The 23,727-nt window shown below is 45.4% G+C and overlaps 2 protein-coding genes across 4 annotated transcripts in view; both read right to left on the bottom strand.

Annotated features, from left to right (window-relative positions):
• The window catches only part of LOC119372266 (ninjurin-1), a 141,833-nt gene that overhangs the window by 53,390 nt on the left and 64,716 nt on the right, over positions 1-23,727 (bottom strand). Inside the window, exon 1 of one of the 2 annotated variants that reach the window (XM_049419985.1) lies at positions 6,591-6,641. The exons of the other annotated variant lie outside the window; for it this stretch is intronic. Coding sequence (XP_049275942.1) covers positions 6,591-6,626 — 36 coding nt within the window. The 5' untranslated portion in view covers positions 6,627-6,641. Of the gene's footprint in view, positions 1-6,590; positions 6,642-23,727 lie in introns of those variants that run through there. 2 annotated transcript variants of the gene reach the window in all.
• LOC119372265 (uncharacterized) overlaps positions 19,964-23,727 on the bottom strand; it is a 30,783-nt gene continuing 27,019 nt past the window's right edge. For both annotated transcript variants that reach the window (XM_037642744.2, XM_037642743.2), the window contains exon 5: positions 19,964-22,691. In XM_037642744.2, coding sequence (XP_037498672.1) covers positions 22,352-22,691 — 340 coding nt within the window. In that variant the 3' untranslated portion in view covers positions 19,964-22,351. The remainder of the gene's footprint in view (positions 22,692-23,727) is intronic.

Below are 23,727 nucleotides of genomic sequence, written 5' to 3'. Positions count from 1 at the left end.
ATCCCGCGTTCCCGGTATGCGCAATTACAACTGCGGCGTGGCAGATGTGTTTTCGGTCTGATGAGCGCACCGCCCGTCCCATTTGACGGATCCATTGTTACACATTTCAGGCCCCACGTACGGAAATCAACTCTTCTCCTTTATGTTTCGCACTTATTTTCTCTTATTTCAATGCACATTCCCGGTTTGGTGGTGAGTGGCTGTCCTTCGTGGAAACGCAAAATTCGGAGCAGCAGCTATGATATATCTGGCACTGTATATGACAGGCGCCACACGTCAAGTTCTTTCGCCCGACACAGTTTAACACTTCGGAGAAGGAATTCAGACATGCGCATGGCACCTGTCATGTCGCTGACGCTTGCTGCGTGTTTTATTTAACTTTAGTAATGCGGCGCGAGGTTTCTTGCGGGCGCACCTTTTCAAAGAGAGGAGAGAAAAACACAGAGATTCTACGCTGAGCGAGCGGCGAGTCGCCTCGAAAGATCGCTATGGTGGTGTGCTGGGCCAGCTTGTGAAATACGTGGTAAAAATTTGAGCGGAAAGCAGCGGCATCGAAAAGGAAATGAACCCTAGCTCAATTTGTAGAGCATCGGACGCATAATTCGAAGGTTGAACGTCTGTCCTGTCGTTTCCTTTCCGCTCATGCATTTGCAATATCGAGAGATCACGCCGAACATGCATACGTAACGTGCACCACAAAGGGCGTCAGTACGAACGACGGTTGTTGCAAACAAGTGTATTTATGAGTCATAAACAAAGCAGCAACAAGCACACGTTATCGAATTTTTTTTGTCAGGTATTGTAGAAAGATCTTATTACTGCGCCGAGAAGCAGAACGAAAGCATTTCAGAACAACCTGCCATTGGGTGATTGCTTAAGTCAGTGCGAAAGCGCGTTTTCGCAGTGAGGCCCTGTTTTGGTGAACTTCTGTCATACTGTCTCCGGGATCGGCACACCTTGCTGTGGCACTGTTTGCATAATCGCAGCGCAAAACGGCCGACCCTGGTGATAACGCAATACCTAACTGTACTTTTGCACTGTTGCCAAGCAGGGCCAAACAGGCGAATCGGACCGCATGGTCACGGCAAGGAGACAGGCGCGAGAGATATTTTTATTGCAGGGATTGCGCTCTCGTCAACGTATACTTTTTTGCGTAAGAAGTACATTCAGGCCACTTTTAGTGAGTGGGCGGTGCGCAACAGAGCTGGCAGCAAGCGCATCTGTAAAGAGGCAGTTCAGATTGGGCAACAAATAAGCTGTATCGAGGCCAGGTATAAACACACCATGGCCAAAGTGTGTGGAGATAGCCAAGGAAATGCTCTTGCATTTATATATCCGAGGCGAAATAGCTGAAAAAGCACGAGCGCACTCACATGACGAGAGTGAGATCGCATCCACCGTCGACACCTCATAGCTAACAGTACGTTTTGTTGGGCTAGTTGGTGCGTCGTTACATGAAATACGTGGCGCAAGGTTGCAACTGAGAGGAAAAAGGAAGATACAGAAAGAACGCTAAGCCGTGCAACACCCTCATGAAGAGACGTGAGTTACAGGATGGCTGAATTTCATACATCTACACGTCGCCTACAGCTAAGGCCGCCGAGCAATTACCTTCATTAAATTATGACGCGCGTTGGTTGTGTCGACGCCATGTGTCTTCAAGGCAGGACGTCAAACCGTACATAGACAGGAAAGGTATAGGCAATCACAAAGGTGTCGTTCCTCGTGCGTATTTCCGTCGCATAGCAGTGTCATTATTTCGTAACAGAAGCAGAAATGCTTGAAACATTTTTCTGATCAAATGTACCAAAGGTAATTACGGCAACAGTCCTCAGCTTATCCGAAGATGACATCATGTATTTACCAATGGTAGATAAGTATCTGCAAGGCATTGTTGGCTCGTATACAAAAGCAACATAAGCTGACTAGGCTTAATCTAGAAGCATAATTCCTTACTGTGGAGGATCCGAGGTCCTTTCTGCGACGCTCCAGCCTAAGCACAGGGCGACCAGCTAAACCACCAACTAAGTACAGATGCGTGGAAGCAATCACAATGGTGGCGCTACTGGCCGTTCAACCTGGCTTCCATTGTTCAGCCTTTCGTGAGCGCTTGCGCTGTTGCAACACGCCAGTGTGCACGAGTGCGCGTGCGCGCGTGTACGTGCATGTGCCGCTTCAGGAACAATGTACCGCGTCATGACCCAGCTCAAGTTCATCGGTCGCCAGGGGTGAGTGGTAGCTTGAACCTCTACTGAGAGTCTTCTGCCGCATGAACAAATTCATCTAGACAAGACGCCGTGCTGACGGCCGACAGTGGTGATGAGGTAGACTAAATACACTTCACTGATCGGACTGACCATAGGCATAGTTCATTTAAAGGGGGGGCGCAAATTTCACCTTTACCCAGTCGGACCTTTCACGCCCTTTTTTTAATGCGCAGGCTGCGGTCAAACTTGGCCCTCCCAAATGGAGAACCATGGGCACGCCTATGGGACTGACCTAACTACTGACAGGCTGGACAACTGACTAGCCATACTGACTGAATTAGTGAATGAAAGGGCTGACTCATTTTCAGGACTGGACCGTTTTACTGGCTGAGCGACTGCACCAGACCCCCCAGGCCATCTGATTGCCCTGAATGGATGGATTGGCTGACTTGACTGAACTCACTAGAGTGTGCGATGAACTGCCTAAACTGGCTGGAGTGATTGACTGAACGTTTGGCCGAATAACAGACCAATATTCATTACCAGCCTTTTTAGAGTGATAGGCAGACCTACTGCACTAGAAGAGAAACTTGGGCTAGTTGGTGGTTGGTCAGCTCTTGTGTTGTGTCTTCCTTAGTCCTCGTCCGTTTTTAGCGCTGTTTTTCCTTCACAATAAAGACCGACTGATTGTGATGAATGTTACGTAACTGTTGCGGTTGGGCACCGATTCACGACCTCGAGTTGAAGTATAGGACGCTGCAGATACTTAAAAAATTGGTCTATTTCCCAACTATAGACGGACGTACAGAGGTGTGCTTATCCACGAAGATTTAAAACACCGCAGTGAAGCTGAATGGTCAAAAGCAGGCGCTCAGCGTAAACTGCACGCCGTACACTGAGCGCATCGCAACTGGACGTGTTATGTTTCGGAATTGAGATTCGCTCGTGTAGCAGTAACTTAATATCCTAGCAGGCACATGAAAATTACTGTAGATCGAATAAATTATTAACATGCCATAATAATTCCTGGGCTACATTCACTTTCTTTAGTGCATTTGGCATTTCGAACTTTTAAAGAAGAATTACTTTGGCTGGCAAAGAATATGCGGCAATATTTTGATTCTCAGCTTGCATAATTCGAAATTAATAGAGAATACGTACTACTGTATGAAAATTTGCTTCTTCTTTTCTTGCTGCATTTGTATTTGTGACGTTAAGGTCCGTTGATCGACTGAAAGACGCATGAAGACTACAATTTACGTTGTCGATTTATCAACTGAACTTCTGAAAACCACAGGCAAAGAATAACAGAGAGCTGAGCTAGTTGTTAAGTATTCATCCTAAAAAGACAGGGCGTGCAAACAGGCAAATCTCCCCCGCAGATAGGTCGAATGCACTTCTTTCTTCAGAAAAGAACGCCTGTATAGTATTACTAAGCGAGTTCGCACGACTTCTTCAAGGCAGAATGGGGAATTTTTCTTAAAACGTATTGCTGTGCTAGTAGACCGAGCTAGGGACAAGTATTTTTTTCTCATGATCTCCTCCAACTACTCATAAACGATCCAGCCAATTTTTAAAAAGTCCTAACAACGAATCTATATATATATATATATATATATATATATATATATATATATATATATATATATATATATATATATATATATATATATATATATATATGACGTCTCTTTACACAACAGCAGAAACGCCTCTCTTCTTATTTTGCACTTTTGTATTCGCACAGGATGACACCTCAGGTATAGCTTGTGTTTCTGAATTCAACTAACAATACGTAGAACATATTTAACCCACATTGCAGGACCTTTCTTCTTGCATACATAGTCTCAAAAAGTCCTCCCCATGTAGCCTAGATCGCACAAACTCAAATATTTTTAGGAAATACTGTAACAGTATCAAGCAACATTCTGCTTCTCGTATTCAGGCACTAACTAGAGACTGGTCTCCTTTCGACGCACTGGAAAGAGACGAAAGTTACAGGCGATGCGATACGCAGAACAAAAGGGAGACTCGACCCTTTTGATCGCCGACTCTCAATCCGCTTGCCTATGTTTCAAGCTGTGGCGATTTCAAGGACGGCAATGAGAATCCTAGGGAATGAACCCCCAAATCCACGTTCAATACTTTGGTGCCCTGAGCATGCGGGACTTGAGGGCAACGAAAGGGCCAGCCGGCTTGCTCGCGAAATAAGCATCAGAGATCCGCTCGCAACCATCGAGAAACGCCCAACAACTCCACGCGACATCCTTGAAAACCAAGGAAGGGAACGAAAAAAATACCGTCATCCACATACGGATCTTACCGGAGAACAGGCACGACATTGACGGCGAGTACAAGCGAACACGTACACTCACCTACAAAGAAAACACCACATAAACCAGCTGACCGTGGTGTGGGGAACGCCTAATTCTCGCCCACATTACGTGGGAATGCGAATCGCGGCCCCAGAACATCGGTTCTCCTCTTTTGAGGACAACATCTTGAACAAGGCAGTGGGAGATCTGGCTTGCTAGCAGGGATCGGGAGAGCCAGCTGGCTCTGCTCAACAAAGCCCAGCGAAGCCGCAAGGGCCAGTGGAGCACTGGACTGAGGACCCCACCCACTTGCCCAGAAAAATTACAATCAATAAAGCTTTCGCTACTACTACACATGTATTTAAAATGGCAACAAAAATTAGCGCGAAAATGGCCGCCCCATCTCCTTGACATGCATTTTTTCAAGTTACGGGAATGTATTATTACTTCGCAGATTTACAGCCACATTGAGATTTTAAAAAATTATGATTAAAGATTGGCATAGTTTTAGGAAGGGTCTGTCGTGCGAAACACAGTTACTTGAACTTAATACAGATAGAGACCAATTTGAATAATAACCTATATATCATAATGTACCGTTCTAAATAAATTATCTTCCTCCTTAATTGAAGTATTTCCTGGTGTACCACAGCGTAGCGCACTTCTTCTCCTTGTTTTTCTAGTCTCTGTGAACGAACTCCCAGATCTGTCCAAGAGCTTACTCTCTTGCTTTCCTCAAATCGTTGCGGTTATGTTTTGAGTCAAGAAAAGGCCGTAGTGAACAGAAGATAAAGCTTTATGCGTTTTCGAGCTGCATTTCTTTAACAGACTGATGTACAAAACGAATTATCCCTCTAGGGAAGTCAGCCTTATAGATGGCAAGATGGCAGTTTCTAAAGCCCAGAAACTGTACATTTATACAAAAGTGAAAGCTCCAGATCAGACGCAAAATGGCTAGATTCAATCATCACGCTGTGAATTCCTTAACGACTTCAGTTTCCTTGTTTGGTAATCAAGAGAGAAAAGGTAAATGAAGGAAAGACGGGCGCCTTAACTAGATCTCGTCTAGGGGTTCCATTCTGGAAACAGTGTAATTCCGCCATGTTGTCATATTCGCCGCAATGGCGGCATCTCAAGCCAATCAGACAGGCCGTAGCCGCCCTCTTGGCCAATCAGAGCTGACAAGATGGCAAATTTGACAACATGGCTCATTTCGACAGTGTCCACACAGGACGTGTGTTTGCCAATCCCACATTTAGAGTTTTAACACTATCAGACACATCCGGCGGTCCGTCTTCTACTCAGCTTTCTTCTGGACGCTCTATATTTTCTCCCTTTCGTTTTATTGCTGTTTTTGACCTCGACAAAATAATTGTTCATTCCTGGTTTCAGCCCAGTTTGCCTTGCGACATTCGCGACACCGCCATGTTCGCATCCTAAACAAAGATCTTGCGATTTCGTAGCAACAGCAATAAAGTAGTATATGCGGGAGCATCCGGTACAACAAATTCAGTACACGTCTACACCGAAATCACTCGGCGTAATTTACTGGAAAATTTGTCGTGACCAGCGTTGATATACGATTGTCTGAGGAACAGATCAAGCTTCAGATGGGTGCATCAGAAAACAAATTGGTTGAGCAAACAGTGTCAGCAACAGCAGCCAGTCCTAACTTTCGGATAATGTTAACGAAGGTAAGGTATACAAGTTAAACTAACCTACAAATATTCAGGTGGACAATTTATACGTCGTTTTGCGATGCTACCGCTCCTGCCAAATGTGTAATGTAACGTCCGTTTGCTCAGCACATGATCGAGATATTAGCTGCATTCAAGGTGTGCGCAGCTGCCCACACGGTGACTATATATCTGAGTCAGCAGACTCGCATTGTCGATGCAGTTCCAAGTGTGGCGAAGATAAATATGCTAGAAGTTCCAACTAATCCATTAGACGGTGTGATTATTCGCTATCGTTGATTTGATCCTGATTTTCTTCTATGAAGCGTTGAAAATGTGACTTAAGTATACCTAATCGAAAACGCAGTAATAAGAAAGGCAATCGTGCTTACTGCATTCGTCATTGATGGGCTGATGCGGCTGATCATTTCATGGATGAAAACGTGTTTTTCCTAAACACACTCTGTTGTTCCACGATGTTGCTTTTCCTATTTCGCACAGGATATGGCTGCTCCAGAGAGCGATGCACGCCACATGCCAAGCGACGAGGTCCAAAGAGCCAGATGCAATTGTCTACAGGCTCGCACACAAGTAAGTAAAACAAAAAGTGCCAGGTTGCACCTTGAAGTTCTTCAGATTACGAGGGCTCACCACGAAGCGTCATGCACACTGCTAGTTGTGTAGATAAGTTTCGGTAAGTCAAATATCTCCGTCGCGTCGGCTATTCAGCACAACACGGAACAAAGAAATAGCACTTGTTGCACATATTCATAAGCACCGTAACAACTTGTGGATCTTCGCGCAGGAATCCATAATTACTTCACAATCTCTTAAAAGGAAAGACCTGCGGACGGCGACGTTTGCAGCGGTTCCCAAAGGTCACGACATTCGTAAAGGACGGTCTCGCGAAAATATTTACCGCCTGTGGACGATGTCCGTTGGCAAGGTCGCTAACTTCGACTCTTCCTCTTTTTCGATGTCATTGTTTGCGCGCTATAATGTCCTGGAAGCGATGCCGTGTAATGATATCGCGAGGCCCTTCGCGCGGGAAAGCGCGACTCGCGACCGCTGTGCAGACGTGCCAACGCCGTCAGTTGCCGTGACAACGCGCTTTTACCGGTCGCTCGCACGTGATTGAATCCAGCCTCACCCTCCCGCTTTCCTTTTTTTATGTCGATACGTTTTGTCTTTGCATAGCAACCACCGATCGGTCGGCGGCCTATGTCGCCCGTTCGCGGTACCTTTCGCTGGCGTTTTTCTTTATTCCTTTTTTTCTTTGGTTTTCGCTTCGATGACGACGATGATGATCGTTAGGGGCATTTCCTTTCAAACGGGTAGGCGACCGGTAACCACTTCGCGCGTTTATTTTTGGTATTTTTTACAATGTCACGTGGGTTCACTTATAGCACTCCAGCAACGCATCTCTCCTGTGTATATTTGTTTGCTTGCTTACATGTTTTTGTTTGTTTGTTTGTTTGTTTGTTTGTTTGTTTGTTTGTTTGTTTGTTTGTTTGTTTGTTTGTTTGTTTGTTTGTTTGTTTGCTAATTATTCATATAAGCTTCTCCTTTTATAATGTACTGTATGTATACGCCTGTAACAACTCCTGTCCTATTCATTCATTCATTCATTCATTTCTGAAAGTGCCTATGAACCGCTCAAGGCCTTAGTAACGGAGCACTTTTACTACACAAAGAGCAAAAAACGAACAGAAAACATAAAACCCGAAGCAAAGAAACAGTAGTATCGAGAATGCAACGAAAAACAAGCGTCAATTCCTGCATAAGGATTCCTTCCAGTCCAGACTCGTCATTTTGGCAGCAGTGGTTGCGGCTAGAGGACGACGCACTAATTTTTTTATTATGCGCCGTTCAGGCTGCATGTGCATGCTTTATTCATGGTTTCGTCTTGTAAACCTTGCCGCTTCCACTACTGCCACCAGCTTTAGCGCTTTGCAGTGTTCTTAATGTTTCTTAGTGGTCACTTGAAGTGTTCTCAGTATTGCATCATGCCGACTAAAGGGGGGGGGGGGCCTTTAAAACTGTCCCCGAATTTTTTCAATTTTGCATATGCATATTACACGCACACATACAAACGCACCCACGAACATACATAAAGTATGGTAGAACCCCCCCCCCCCCCCCCCCCAGCCCGAAAAAAATTTCTGTCTACGCTACCGCCACATCACTAACGATGTCATGTTGTCTGCAAAGGAACTGCATAACTTCTACGGGGTGAGCGCGAAAGAACACAAGGACATAAGAAGGAATGTACACACACACACACACACACACACACACACACACACACACACTTCCGTCCTTTCGTCATTGTGTTCTTTCGCGCTAAATCCTCTAAAGGTATGACAAACCAACAAGCCCGCATCGCTACCATAGAGAACTAAATAAACTTGACTAGACTTGGCTTGACTTCACCCAAATCCGACAGATTGCACATATAAGAGCTAAAATTTCAAGATCATAACGCAAGTTATGTTGCTGTGTTACAATGCTTGTAACAGCGCCATACGCACAAAATGAATTCGCAAAGAAAATACTCTTATTACTCTCAGTACTTAGCTAGAGGTAGGCAGGAAGTTACAGACGACAGCAAGCGCGGACGTGAGAAATAGTTTGAATTACCTTATGCGACAATACGTAATCACAATATTTGTGCCTTATTTTGAAGGTCTAACTTTACACATGAGCATGGTATAGTAAAATAGATGGCGTACAAGACACCGATCGTACAGGATACGAGCGAGGCATCGCTAAACAGGTTAAATTTTCGCAATAGTGGTCAAATACTGTAGATGCATGCTAGATAACTGAACTATAGCTTCGAGCAAACAAAAGAGAAATACAAGAGAACGACGCGGCCGCCATCCGCAAACATTTTCTCATCCCTGAAATCAGGCCAAACTTTTCGCAGGATATGCATTAACAACACGTGTAATATGTCCTTCGAAAGTTAGTCGGGAAGTCAGCCAATAATCTGACGTCACGCTTACAAGTCGCTCATCTCACTGGAATGCTTTCTGGCTAGTATTCGTATACCAGAGCGGACATTTTGACCAAAAGAAACAACAAATTGGATTAATTCGAAAAAAAGCTGGAAGCGCACCATTTGGCGGCTGCAGGAATTAACATCTCTCTGTAAAAATTTGCAATCATGCGCTGATTTAATTTCACGGTAATGTTAGATATTGCCAATGTACAAAAGAAGGCCCAAATGACTGCTATTATTAACATGATATTAATAATATTATTAACAACATAATTAATGCAGCTTCGCACTAATGGTGCCAAGCCTGAAGGTACAGCGTAGCCTTCGTTGCTTCTCTTTCTTCTTCTCTTTCAGCTTTTTTTATCTATTTCTGTCCCCGTTTCTTTCTATTTATTTTTCTCTCTGTAGATATTTCTATCTGTTTCTCACTCTTTCTATATTCTTGTGTCCTTCTTTTCTTTCTCTTTCTCGCTTCCTCTTTCTTTCTATCTCTATCTCTCTATTTCTTTATATCTGTCTCTCTTTCTGTCTATTTGTTTCTCTGTGTTTCGATCTCTTTTCTTTTCTCTTTCTTCCCTTTCTTTCTTTCTCTCTATCTGCTGTCTATCCGAGTTATTGCATTCCACGCCAGACAAATCGGCGCAGTGGGAAAACATGCGCCGTGCGCACGTGTTCGGGAAGCGAAGCAGAAGGTGAAGAGCAGCACGAAGAGAGCGCGAGCCGTTCACGATGATGATATAGTTTTCGCGAACGCTATGCGGGGGTAAGCCGTGCATAAATAGCTCCACTGCTAAAATGTCCAAAATAATAGGCTGTTAACGCGTTTAGCTGGGCTAGTTGACAATGCATCAATTAACTATATGAACATGTGCACGATACAGACTACACAGAACAACACTGGACAAACGCTAGTCTTGGCTCCGGCTTGAACGGGATGTGAACCGCCAGTGAAATTGCTCCTTTTTTGAAATTTATTTTATTAAAGACGATAGTCTTCCTTGGGGAACTTAAACGCAGAAATTTCTGTCTGTCTGTCTGTCTGTCTGTCTGTCTGTCTGTCTGTCTGTCTGTCTGTCTGTCTGTCTGTCACACGATTCAGCCACACGGCCAAAGTTTAAGCACTTGCTGAACGCCCAGCAATCTTGAACTGGTAGCTGCGTTCATACTTGTGAATATTGTCGATCAAAAGGCAAATATTACGCATATCTAAGGCGCAACATCAATACTTAAGTATTAGACGGTGTGTTGCTTTACTAGAAAATACATAGATACGTAATTCTAAAGACCCTAGTGTTTGTTAGGCTGCGCCGATAATGTTAGTGTTTCTTAGGCTGCACTGAAACGGCGCAAAACGGCCGGCAGAAAAAAAAAACAGCCGGCAGAAGACTATCGTCTTTCGACGGCATTTGCAGCGAAGCACACAGATACGCGGCCAATTTTTATTCTTTCATGCTAACAGCAACTATGCTTTCCGTACACATTGCATCCGTTGTGCCAGTGCGTTTGGCTAGGAACGAGTGGCCCGCCACGGTGGTCTAGCGGTTATGATACTCGACTGCTGAGAATCGAATGGCGGCCGCATTTCGACGGAGGCGAAACGCTACATGCCCGTGCACATCGATTTAGGCCCTGCAAGTTAAAGAATCCCATGTGGTCGAAATTTCCAGCGCCCTCCACTACGGCGTCCCTCATAATCGTATCGTGGTTTGGGACAGAAAACCCCAAATATTATTATGAACGAGCGAGCACGATCACTTTTATTTGTTTTATGGGACACTATGGGACACACACCAATAAAGAATCGTTTCTTGACGCTGCATATTTAAAATCTTCCGTTTATATCAATACAGGCTAAGCGTTCGTTTTAAAATATAAACGAAATGTAAGATAAATCACACCCGACATCTCGCCAACTTGGAAGAAAAGAAAAGGAGTTACCCTTTCAGGCAACCCGAAAACTGGTGGGTGCCAACACCACGCATAAATACCGGGAAAGAGCGCCTACAACATACACTTCCCTCCCTCCAAAAGGCGTACACATCTGCAAACTTTAACCTGTTTTCCTGCACCCATAAAATGCTTCGTTTCATGTATAAGGATGTACCGCCACATATATTTTAGGTTTGCTAAAATTCAAATAGGATGTTTCTCCCTCCTCTGTATCTCTATTTTTATTTGTGCTCTGATTTGACCCATGATGGTCTTAAGATGTGTCATTGCGATCTTTTTTTTTTTTTTGAGGAGCAATTTACGCTGTCTGTACCAAGTGCAGATAACACTGTTTGCTCATTTCTTGTCTGTTTTGCTATGAAGTGTTTTTTTTCTTTACATGAAGTCGTATGTGTTTAACGATTTCCTTTCGAACTGCCTTTCGCTGTCGCTTTGCATTTAGGGGCTGCGGCTCGGCGAAGCTGTCTATGACAGCTTTTTATGCAGCTCCCTGTCACTTTATTTCTTGAGGGAGGAATAATAATAATAATAATAATAATAATAATAATAATAATAATAATAATAATAATAATAATAATAATAATAATATTAAGTAGTAGTAGTAGTAGTAGCAGTAGTAGTAGTAGTAGTAGTAGTAGTAGTAGTAGTAGTAGTAGTAGTAGTAGTAGTAGTAGTAGTAGTAGTAGTAGTAGTAAATTTGTTTCTTTCTAGTGAACAGTGGCCCCAGCACCCGTGATTAACAGTTCTCGTAGACACACACAGTAAAAAGAAACGTAATACAACTTTCTTTTTGCAGCTACATTTGGTTCTTGAGGCTGTCTTTCATATTAAAATTAAGGAACAAGTAAAATTTACGACTTTAAAGGGACACTAAAGTGAAACAATGAATAAGTTTAGACTGATATTTTATTCTATGAGCCCTTTATTGTTGTTGATTCCATGATTACAGGTTCATTATTACAAGAGAAAATGAGTCCGTTTCATTTTTGAACATCGCACCGAAACCTCTGCCTATGAATGTCAGCGTGACGTCACGGATTTTGGTGTTTCCTTTATTTTATTTTATTTTAGCCACGTTGCGTCATCGAAATTTTCTGAAACTTCGTATGCATATATAAGTCTCTTGCTCGCTCAGAGGACAATGCACTTCGTTTTCATTGATTTACATATCTAGGCTCTAGTAGAGGCCGCCAAAAGAGAAAAGCACGGTCGGACTAGAGGAGTGCGCGTGTCGCTCCTCTAGTCCGGCCGTGAGAAAGGTTAAATGAAAGGCAGGGAGGTTAACCAGAAGAAAATTTTCCGGATTGCTACCCTGCTCTGGGGAAGGGAAGGCAGAAAGCTAAGGAAGGAAAAAAAGAGAAAGAGAAAAGAAAAAAATTTACGCAGTTTCGCACTAGCGGTGCCAAGCCTGAAGGAAGTGCGGAGCTGGGCAGCCTTCCTTGTTTCTCTTTCTTTCCTCCTTTCTTTCTTTTTCTCTTTTTCAGCTTTTATGTGTTTTTTCCTCTCTTTATTTCTATTTATTTCTACCTATTTTCTTCCATTCCTTTTTCTCTCTTTCTATTTCTCGTTGCTTCCTCTTTTTCAATTTGTATACGTGGTTTTGCCTGCGCTCGAAGAACAGGAGGAAGAAGACTTCTCTTTGGCGCTAGCGCGCGCTCAGATGGCTATGCTTTGCCTGCGTTACGCCAAGCTACAACGACAGCATACGATCACAGCCTACGACAGCCCGGCCCCCTAAAGTGCTCCGCACATAAATAAACACACACACTCAGGCACGGGAGTGTCATAGTCGTTTAGCGAAGCCAGTTGACCGCAGAAACTTCAGCAGCGCATTCGTCGCTTTCTGGTTGGAAAACCAGAAAGCGACGAAGCGTTCCGGCATTCTAAAATTGATAGCGCGGAAAGCGGCTGGTCGTCGAGGCGTGCTAACGTGCTGTGAACTATTAGGCAGTTTTAGAATAGCGTACGCAAAGCTTTGCGTTGGCTTTTCGCGCAACTGCGCATGCGTCGCACGCTAACCGCTTGCGGGCTCCCGTTAAGTAACGGAAATAGCGGGCCGCAAACGCTAACGCTAACTTAGCGTACGCTATTCTAAAACTGCCTATTGTCTCTGGGAGATGTAGTGAGGACAATGACAAAAGACGTGTGCAATGGTTTCCTCGCTGCCACAGTGATCCCAGGTAGCACTGTCTCCCATTCCGATTCGGTAAGCAAAGCTGTTCGTGAATGACGCTCCAAGCCACAGGCGGCAGAGGACTGTTTTGTTTAGTATCGGGATAGTCCGGATGGAAGTTGAAGTTGAAGTGACAGATCCCGACGGCTAAGGCGGGTATGTACAAAACCGGACGTATTCCACATTGAATATGTGTTGCATCACGCGCGAGCTAGCGAATCGTTGCTGCTGCATCGGTTCTTCATAGTGGAATGGCTTCCTGCTAGGGATGCAGAACTATCGATGGTACTATCGATACTATCGATAGCTGAGTCACTATCGAACTATCGATGGTAAAAATACTATCGATAGCGCTATCGATAGTACGAAATTCGATGGTACTATCGATAGTATAAAATCAACAGCACGAACTCATTGCAGAATAAACTTCGTTCCCTGGGCGCGTGGTACATGGTGGAGCCGGAGGAATAGGCTGAAGGGCAAGAAAGTTGACATGCTTTGCGTTCTTCACCAGAGTGCTTTGCTGACACATGATCATAAAGTCAGTGTTCATTTGTAGCGGAAAGGAAGGCGTTACATGTGGTGGAACTGCACGGCTTCAAATTTATATTGCATTTTATGCTTAAAAAAACATCTTTGTTAATTGTAAGGTGTAACTGGTTATTTTTGGATGTGAATTCATTGATGGACATATCCTCCGTTTATATTGCGGAAATAATGTATTTCCTTCGCCAAAAATTGCTCATAAATTAAGTGAAGCTGATAGGCTATCGCAAATATTTTGGCCATATAGCCGGCCAGCAACAGCATCATTATTCACACCACTATCAACAGTATTGTCATGTGGTTGTGAAGGTGAAGAATGCTGGAGCAAGACTGGGAAATACGGAGCTCTTTATTTGGGCGAACTTGTGCCCACAAAGTCATAACTCAAAATACAAGCGATACACGCTGCGCACTGATAGCGGTGACAACGGTCATCGACCGTCGAGTAATCTGATCATCGGTGGAACGCGTCGGAACCTTCCAGCGTTATCGCTGGTGCTCGCGTAAGCTCTCGAATAACCTTGACTATTCAAGCCCGGTGTGTAATTTTAACAGAATGATCTCAAACAATCGTGAAGCTTCTCAAACATTACGGCGCTGTCAAACGTTGCTAACAGTCTTTGTGGGTGAAACCCGAATACATCAAAACAAAGCAATAAACACGCGTGGCTGTAATATCGCTAGTAATAACAACGATGGTACTACCGATTGCACTATCGATAGTTTGTCGATAGTAGTACCATATCGATAGTTCGTTTACACTATCGATAGTTTCAAGAAAACTATCGATACTATCGATAGTCAATTTACCGATAGTTCTGCATCACTACTTCGTGCACGCCACTTTCATGAGCGTTCCTTGCAGAATTATCGGCATGTTCGTTGCCGCCGATGCCGCAGCGGCCTGGAAGCCATTGAAAAGTTATGTCGTGCCGTTTGTCTTTTAATTGCTGAGAAGTTTGTCTTATTTCTAATACTAGTTGGTCTTGTACACCACGACGTAAAGCTGATGATACATTGTAGGCCTGACTTCGACTCTGTAAATATGCCCCATCTTAGCGGTGACTAGCTAGTTGAATCATTCGAAGTGCACTGAGGAGTGCCGCAAGCTCCACAGCAGTTGACGTAGTCCTATGAGACGTTCTAAAATGATAGGTTTCGGCTTTTGCAGGGAAGATAACAGCTCCTGCAGATCCCTCAACAGTTGTTGAGCCATCCATATAAATTTTGACATGGTCTTCGTATTCGACGTCGTGCAGCGTCCATTAGCAGAGACAGCTGCTTTAAAGCTGGCGACGAGAGCTCGATCCACCTTCTTGCGAATCCCTAGCACTGACAGACGAAGTTTAGGCTAATCCAGGCACCAAGTGTGTGTCGGAATTCTTTCAGGAGGCGTGTAGTCTGTTGAAAGGCACTCTCAAGCCTAAATCATCTCGCAAAAGGAGGCACCGGGCCTGTTTTGTGTAAGCGAGGCTAGGTGGTGGGCAGGGGCACGAGCAAGGTGTCTAATGTGTGCTCTAAGCACCTCCAAGGTTATGTGAACGCTGGCAGGATGATCCTTTGCAATGGCAATGGTCTCCGCTGTTCACGTGCAGCGTGGCAGTCCGAGACAAGTTCTTGAGTGCCTGGCCCTGAGCATTTCTATTGTACGTATGTTGCTTTTGCAGGTGTTCGTCAGTACCGGTAGACTGCACCGCTGGTACCCGAGAAGTAGAGTCCGGCATAATTGCAACATAGCGTGCACCGATGTAGCCCACGCTTTCCCTCCGAGGAATTTGAAGAGATGTGAGATGGCTGTCAGGCGCTTCTTAAAACCGGCCACATGGGGACTCCAGCAAAGGTCTCTATCGATGATGACGCCCAAGAATTTATGCGTCCTGGTGTGACAAATACTTTGCTCACTGGTGGACGGCATATGCCGTCAACGGCTTTCGCGTAAACGCGACCAACGCAGATCTCTCAAGTTCAAATCTATGAAGTGACTGAGCTGGTGCGGGATTTTCAAGGTTCCATCGCGACGTTCATTCTTTCTTAATCGTTTTCTCGCCTACTAGCGGGAACAGTGGTGCTTTTACTATTGTGAAAGGGTAATCCACCAGCACGAGAAGAATTGTTTTTCTATTTAGTGTTCCTTGAAGTTTAAATGGGCCCTGCAACACTTTTTGATCATGGTCAGAAAACGCTGCCGATCGGTAGTCGACGCTCCTAAGAACATGTCGGCCAAACATTATAGCGCAGCACGCGGCCTGGAATTTACAATTAATTCTCAAGGTCGGCTAGGAATCGCCTACTCCTCTCTCGGCAAGCGATGCCACAGTCCGAAATGACCGCGTCATAAACACAACGTCCACGGCCATCGGCTGATTTGAGCATCGTGAGCTGCATAGCGTCATGTGCCCGTGCGCTCTCTCTTGATCACACGGAAAGCAAGCCGCGCATTTGAGGAAAAAGTTACACCATCTCCCACTCAAGGGAACCATGAGGGGATGCGAAGCAGCATTGGGGGAGCACACCAAGTTTCCGTTACGTTCACTCGGCGTTTCCGTTAGTGTGTGAGGTTTGTATTTAGCGTTTATCATTACGTTGTGTTTGTGCGTTGCTTTCCGTTAGCGCCGACGTTGACGTTACAAATCATCTGAACGGGAGCGAAGCGAGAATGACGGAAGCCGACCGAGCGCACGCACTTATATACACATGAAATGGGGGAGGGAAAGGAGAGAGTGGGTTACAGGCTGCTTTTGGCTGCGGCGCGGCTGCATCACGTGGGAGGAGAGGAGAGAAGGCGACCGAACACCTGCGTAAAGGAGGAGAGTAGGAGAGAGAGTAGGCGCATGCGCAGTGGAGCGCTGACGCCACCACCGATGACGGACACAGCACCGAGCAAAAGCTGCTTCGCATCTAAAAGCTAGCGTAGCTTGCATCGGAGGTGCAATGCTAAAGAGACAGCGGAGCTGATGGGTACCTATGTAGTCCTCGCTTTTGCTGTTTTGCTAATTTTCTTTTCGTTTCTTCTCTCTGTATTTTTCTTTTTTTCTATTTCTATTTATTAATTTCTCTCTATTTCTTTCTCTTTCTATCTTTATTCCTCTTTCACCCCTTTCTATTTCGCGCTTGCTTCCTCCTCCTTTTATGTACTTTTCTTTATATATCTCCATTTCTTTTTCTTTCCACATTTCTTTCTCTCAGAGTGCCTAGACGCAGAATATTTGCAATATTCAGTGTCTAGGCACTCCGAGTTGTCGATTAATTCGACCTCGCACTGCCAATTGCTGGCTTCCTGATTAAGCTACGACCTCCGAAAGGTGTTGGTCTCGGCTTCGATCCCCAGGCCAGGAAGAATTGTTCAGCAAGAAGCTTTCTTTCCAAGATATCCATATGGATTTCCTTGTGGCTTCGTGCTACAAATGGGTGGTTGTCAATTTCTCTTTCTTAACGTCCATTTTGTATGTAGCTTGTGACTTAACAAGTCGCTGTGCACTTGTGAGCTACACCGAGCTGCTGACAAGCTTTGTCTACAACCAGTTCAATGTTACATTTATCTCCACAGCATTTGCCATTTTAATTACAATATTTCTATCACTGAATCGAGGTTAAAGGTGATATGCTCCATGACAAGACCTCATTCCCACCCATTGCTAAAAGCTGATATGGTTCTCCATCAATCTCAACAGCCTGATTGCACCTTGCTGCACCAATACACGCACACAAATACAAGTGCACCGTGATTATTACAAACAGCACGGTGAATGCGATGCGATCAAGCAATGTCAACGCATTGACTACCTTGGTGTGAGCCAGCAAAGCCAATGGCTGAATTCTAGATAGTAGGTTTCATCGTGAGCTGTGCAATGCACACTAAAATAAAGTATGGCCTACCAGAATTTACATATACACCTCACATAGATAATATTTTGCTGTATCTGGGTGTAGTCAAGGTTTAACGTAGCAGCAACTAACCGAGAAGAATGTCTCGTGCTGCTGCGTGTAAATGAAATACTATGCAAGTAAATAACCACACAGACTGGAGAGCTACAACTGCATACTTTATTGAGGACAAAACCTAGTCAAACATTCACATAAATGGCTGGTATTAGGGCGTAACCAGAAATTGTTTTCGGGGGGGAGGGGGGGGGAGTTCATCCGTACTTTATGTATGTTCGTGCATGCTAAAGTCCCTGAAACTTCGTAAAGTAGCGACATACGTGCATAAAAGCGCGCCTCCTCTCTTTTCTCCCTCCTCTGCCCTCTCCGAGGCTGACGCCGCGTCGGCATTGGCCAACTGCCGTCACGTGGGACCGCTCGGAGTGCTCGTTTGTTTAGTCGCTCGCGACTGCCATCTTTGCTCTCGAAGCGCGGGCTCGCTGGTTCTCAGCGAATGTTTTATGGATACGCACTTTCCATTCCGGCGAATGTTTTATGGATACGCACTTTCCATTCCGCGTGCGTTGTGCTCTGAGATACCTTGCACACAAGACTGACGTCGCGGTTGGTTGCCATGGGCTTCTGCTGCGCTTTCGGATGCCGAAAGAAATCAAGTGAAGGCAAAAAGCTGTTCATGATACCGCCCGGGAAGCGCAACGAGTTGCGAAGGAAGGCTTGGTTACACCGAATAGACGTCAGACTCTGGAGTTTCCAAGATGTGTGGCGCCACCTGTCGGAGAAGTATTGAGTAGTACATAGACCGACTCTCTCGCATAGTTTGCTATGGGACCAGGTGCAACTAGCGAGTGCGAAACAACGATTGAGCTTAATATCGCGTGTGTTTGCGCATTTAGCACTCAGAACGAGAGCTGTGAATTGCTCTCCGCTAGTCGGACGCGCCACCAAACCGTCGTGAAGTGCTTGCTGGATCACTCGCCTGAACGACGGCGAAAACAGCAGCAGACGAGAGCCCTCCGCACGCTACGAAGAAACTCCGCAAAAGACGCACTGTTGCGTTGTGAATTGCCACGGACGTAAAAGACTGAATAACAACGTTAGTTTTACCGATTTCCATAGTTGTCGTACGAAGAAGAAAGGCGAGAGCGCTGGATACGAGCCGTTGCGAGCGTGTTCGGTAAGCGAAGTACCCGCGTTCTCCACAGCCGGTGGCATGAATGTGTGGCTCTGCTGTTGTTTTGCGTAGCCCTGATGCAAAACCGTCGTAACCTTGACTATGAAGCTCAGCAGAGGCTCTGACCGCGGTGCTTGTCGTGTAACACGAAGTGAGCAGCTAGAGGCAGACTGGAGACGCGTGATACGCACACCACGACGAGTTGGTCGTCACAACACAGCATCGCGGACGTACGTACGTTTTGAAGGCTCAGAGTTCTGGTTCTAACTAGCTGACACCACGTGCGTCATACAAGTAAATCGCAGAATGTTGGTCGTTCAGGTTTGTTTCGCCCGTGTCCTCCGCGGTTGCCGTAGCTATCTCGGAGGCCACGGTTTTGCCTTTGGTTGTACCCCGCGAAAGTGGACACGCACGTATCCCCATTTGCAGTACATACAAACGGAAGACGACCATCAAGAGACCATTTGAGGATGCGTAATAAAACACTCCAATGCACAGGAAGCGAGAGATGAATTAAGGGAGAATGCAACTGAAAAGGCGAAAATCGCCGGGGCCATTCGCCGCTGACGAACCGAGTTTTGTACCACTGATCGTAAGATGCATAGCTAAGTAAATTGATCGTGTATGTAGGTACTTTATCGCTGTGGCATACGTATATACCCGATTTTAACGCATTTAGGCTCAAGAGAAAGGATGTCGGAGGGCTTGCCTCGAACTCGGTGTCGTGTGATGCTCGCTTGTACTTGCGAGTTGCAGCGCGCGGGAATAACTAAAACTTATTTTGTTGTACTCGCAGTTCGCTTTGATCAGCTTCCTTTGTTTCTGAAGCGTGGATTGGCGGAAGAAGCTTTCCAGGTCCTTGATTTTCAGGAAACCGCGCCTCAACACCAACGAAAGAGGAGGGTTATATTGCGGCCTATGCACATGCGCTTGCGGGCGGCTCTCTTTGCACTACCCAGTTAGGGCCAGGGCTACGATGAGGGCGCTGGTGGCGGTGTTTTTCGCAGCGCCGCCTGGGCAGAGTCTGACGTCTATAGGAAGATAGAACTTTCGGCCGACGTTTTCGACGCGACTATGCGAGGTAAGTTGCTATCCTCTCACTATAAGTACTCGTCGAGGTTCGCGCAAATTGATGCGTGCTATAACGCCGTAGACACGTCTCAGTTAATAGTGAAGTACGTCGCTATTCCTCACACGTTTTATTCCTGCTTCTGCGGAGTCTGTACTGTTTTTTTTTTTTCAATAATATGTGGTTACGTTTTCTGCTTGACGTGATACGCCTACTCTTTGAGTTTGCGGTATTGGTTTGTGCGCCTAGCATGGCACGCCGACTGACGATAGAAAATGTGATTGCGAAACTTCAGAGATTCGGTGCAGTTCTTTTGAAGAAACAAAGCTGGAGTGCGAAAGCTCACATTAAGAGTGGTACTCTCTGTTTTTGTTGCGTGCTCGGTCTTTTTTTCTTTTCCTAAAGCAAATAGCTTTCTCTGGCTCTTTTACGTCGACAGATCCGCCTTTGAACTTGCGATAGAAGGTAGGTAGGCAAAGCATGCGTGCCCAACCGAGTCGCAGGGTGCGTTCATCGTTTAGGAACCTCACGTATACGTGTTATTTAGCGCGAAGGTTTACGTGCCATTTCGTGTGGAGGTTTATATCCGCGAGTAGCTTTCCGCCGCGGCGGAGCAGAGGTTATGGTGCTAGGCTGCTGACCCGAAGGTCGCGACCGACCGCGGCGGCCACATTTCGATGGAGGCGAATAGCTTGAGGCCAGTGTGCCGTGCGATGTCAATGCTCGTTAAAGAACATCAGATGGTCAAAATTTACAGACTCCACTACGGCGTCTCTCATAATCATATCGTGGTATTGGGACGTAAAACCCCAGATATTATCCGCGAGTGGAGCTCTCGCGAAGGAAACGTTTACGGTGGCAGGCTAGTTTATTCGTTCGCTTGCTCATTGAGCAGCGAGTATAGTTCGTATGTCAAGTACGTCTACGAGGCGCACTTGCGCACTATGGTTGGTGCGTCTAATCTCTTAACGAATTAACCAACGCTGTCTCGACTGGAAATGACGTACGCCTTCTGTCTGGCACATTCTTCTTTCAAAGAAGCTCCGAGCTGCTGCTTGCACTGACACTCATTTTCTAAATAAATAATAGTCGCCACTCTTTAACTAGCATAATACCGCCAACACCCATTGCCCATGTGTTTCTTGCACTCTAAAAACTGTCCGCACCCTTTGTGGAGTCTTCTTGCCCCTCACCAATAACCAGCCTCTGGCTAGTTTGCGCTTCCTTTCTTGAATACTCGGCGCTCGCCACTTTCCTATCAAGGATGCTTTTTAATAACATGCACGCCATTCGTGTCCTGGAAGTACCGCACGGCCGGCGATAATGCAAGGAAAGACACGCGAGATTGATGGTTATTGTTTCGGGACAGAAATACGCCCCATAGCACGCCCCTTTTGTGAGGTTGTTAAACAGTTAACAGGAACAAGCGAGCGCATAGATTTGGTGAAACAAAAAAACAAGTGAGCCAGATGCTGGATATTTTGTGGGAAAGAGATGCCTCAAATACGCCCTTTTGTATTGCAGTGTACAGTGCTACATAATACAGGCACGTATAACGGCGTTAACTACATTTACCCAACCGATACTTCGGAACGGCTACCTCTAGTGCGTACTGGTAGCCTCAGTGCGTCATTGGTATGCGCGGTGAATTCGCCTCGCGAGGACGACGTGTACAATATATAGGTTTAAGAAGGCTTCATGTACAGCGGGACATTAACGTTCAACATCACACATGTCCTTTACAAACGTGTCCTAACATGTCCTAAACAACATATATAATTTCAAAAAAAGGATACCAAGAGCTAGGCGGCTAGTGCGAATGCTTAAAGCGCGCCGCCTGGCAAACGCGAGCTCTCTTTGCGAAGCATCGTCTGCTACGCAGGAGCAAGGTAGGTGGCGCCATGCTCGAAAAGAAAGTGCGAAGGAGAGGAGAACGAGGAGGAACGCGAGCGGAGGAGGAAAGTGTCGCTACTTTACGAAGTTTCAGGGGCTTTAGTGCATGCATTTGTATGTGTGCGTGTACATATACGCGAGCAAAATTGAAAATTTTCGGGGGGAGTTTGAACCCCCCCCCCCCAAACCCCTCCTTGGCTACGCCCCTGGCTGGTATAATGTAACAATCACTTTCACACAGTTCTACTCATTTATCATCATCCACCAGTCACAATCAGCTGATACATGCAATAATTACACTCCGTTGCTTGGACCAATGACAAAGCATACAGTGAAAGAGAATTAGAATAGGATAAGTATTTACACTTTCAGGCCAAAGTTTCTTTGAACGAAAAGGTGTTTTGTGACACAGCAATGAAGATTAAACATAACACTAAAATGCAGATGGTTATTCACGCACACAGATCACGTATTCTCAAGCTGCCTCTTCTGGTATTTGTGGATCACAGTGTAGATCTCTTGCATGGCTTCCAGCTGATCCCTTCTGTTCTGTTCCCTAATGCAACTGGCCACATACATGCAAAAGTGGTAAACTGTGTCCTTTTGTTCACCACTCTCCTTGCGCTCATCTTGAAGCATCTTCAAGTGCTCCATGCACTTGGCCATTGAGTTGGCCATGGTCGCCTCTAGTGAAGAAAGGTCCCGATCAGCGTCTTCCGTCTTACGAGATGAGTTGGCCATGGTCGTCTCTAGCGACAAAAGGTGCTGAACCGTGTCCTCTGTCTTGCGAGTGGGCGGTACCGCACTGAAACAAAAAGTCAAACGCTGACTGATCACTGAGTGACTGATTCATAGGAAATATGTTCCACGGCAAAACAAGAGACACAAAAAATACCCCAGTGAAAGGATCATCCAGGTTAAAATTCTTGGGCAATCTTCCTGGGTGCCACGTAGGTTCATAGGGGGTAGGATAACCAACATTTGCACAATTGTGTCCTCGCTAATTTATCATCAAAGAAATTCTAGAATGTAGATCCAGACATCAATTATCCCACCATCAGGGGTGAATAGCAAGACGCGATACAAATCAAGAGAATTCAACACTGAAGAGGCTTCACGTGAACTACCAACAACGAGCTATGCGTTGTTTTCATTAACCCAAATATGCCCAGTGTCCTACATATAGGACGCTTCTTTGCTGCACCCTAACATCGATATTTCTTTAGCTGATGTGTAGCGCCACCTACAGCACATCAAGCAGGCCTCATTCTCAACGTGTGCAAGCCTAGACATTGCTTGCTTTTCATGCTGCCACGTGCCGGTCGCTTTCTCCGGGCAAACGCATGCTTTGTATGAAAGACGCCATGGAGAGGAAGAAGTGCAATGTTGGTGTGCACGTGAAATGTTTCAAGGGCTTACCACACCTGCACATAGCACCCCTAATGCCCAGTGTCCTATATGTACAGAACACCTTGAAAAACAGTGTTGCGTTTACCTCGCAGTAAATAAAGAACTTGTGCTTTCTTTTGAGGGTAGAAGTACACTTTTTGTGAAAAAAAATATTTGTTTTGTCATTTTTTCTGAGTTTTGGCATACACGGGTTAATTTCACGTGTCTGCTTGGGTTTGACATTATCACTGCTGAATCAGGAATGCGCACTTTCATCTTCCAGTCGTGCTTTGGCAAACACATCGGCAGAAGTGCAATAGTCATCATCAGGACCTAAAATTTCAAACTATTTTCTGCGCGAGAATGGTGTTGTCATTGCGAATCTGGAGAACTAAGCAACATTTCAGCTTTAAACTATAACATTGAAATTTATTACTATTACCTTTCAGCTA

This window comes from Rhipicephalus sanguineus, chromosome 10, assembly GCF_013339695.2.
Source record: "Rhipicephalus sanguineus isolate Rsan-2018 chromosome 10, BIME_Rsan_1.4, whole genome shotgun sequence".
Taxonomy (NCBI): Eukaryota; Metazoa; Arthropoda; class Arachnida; order Ixodida; family Ixodidae; genus Rhipicephalus; species Rhipicephalus sanguineus.
Note: the sequence above shows the minus strand (reverse complement) of the source record. Positions and strands in the feature narration are given on the sequence as shown.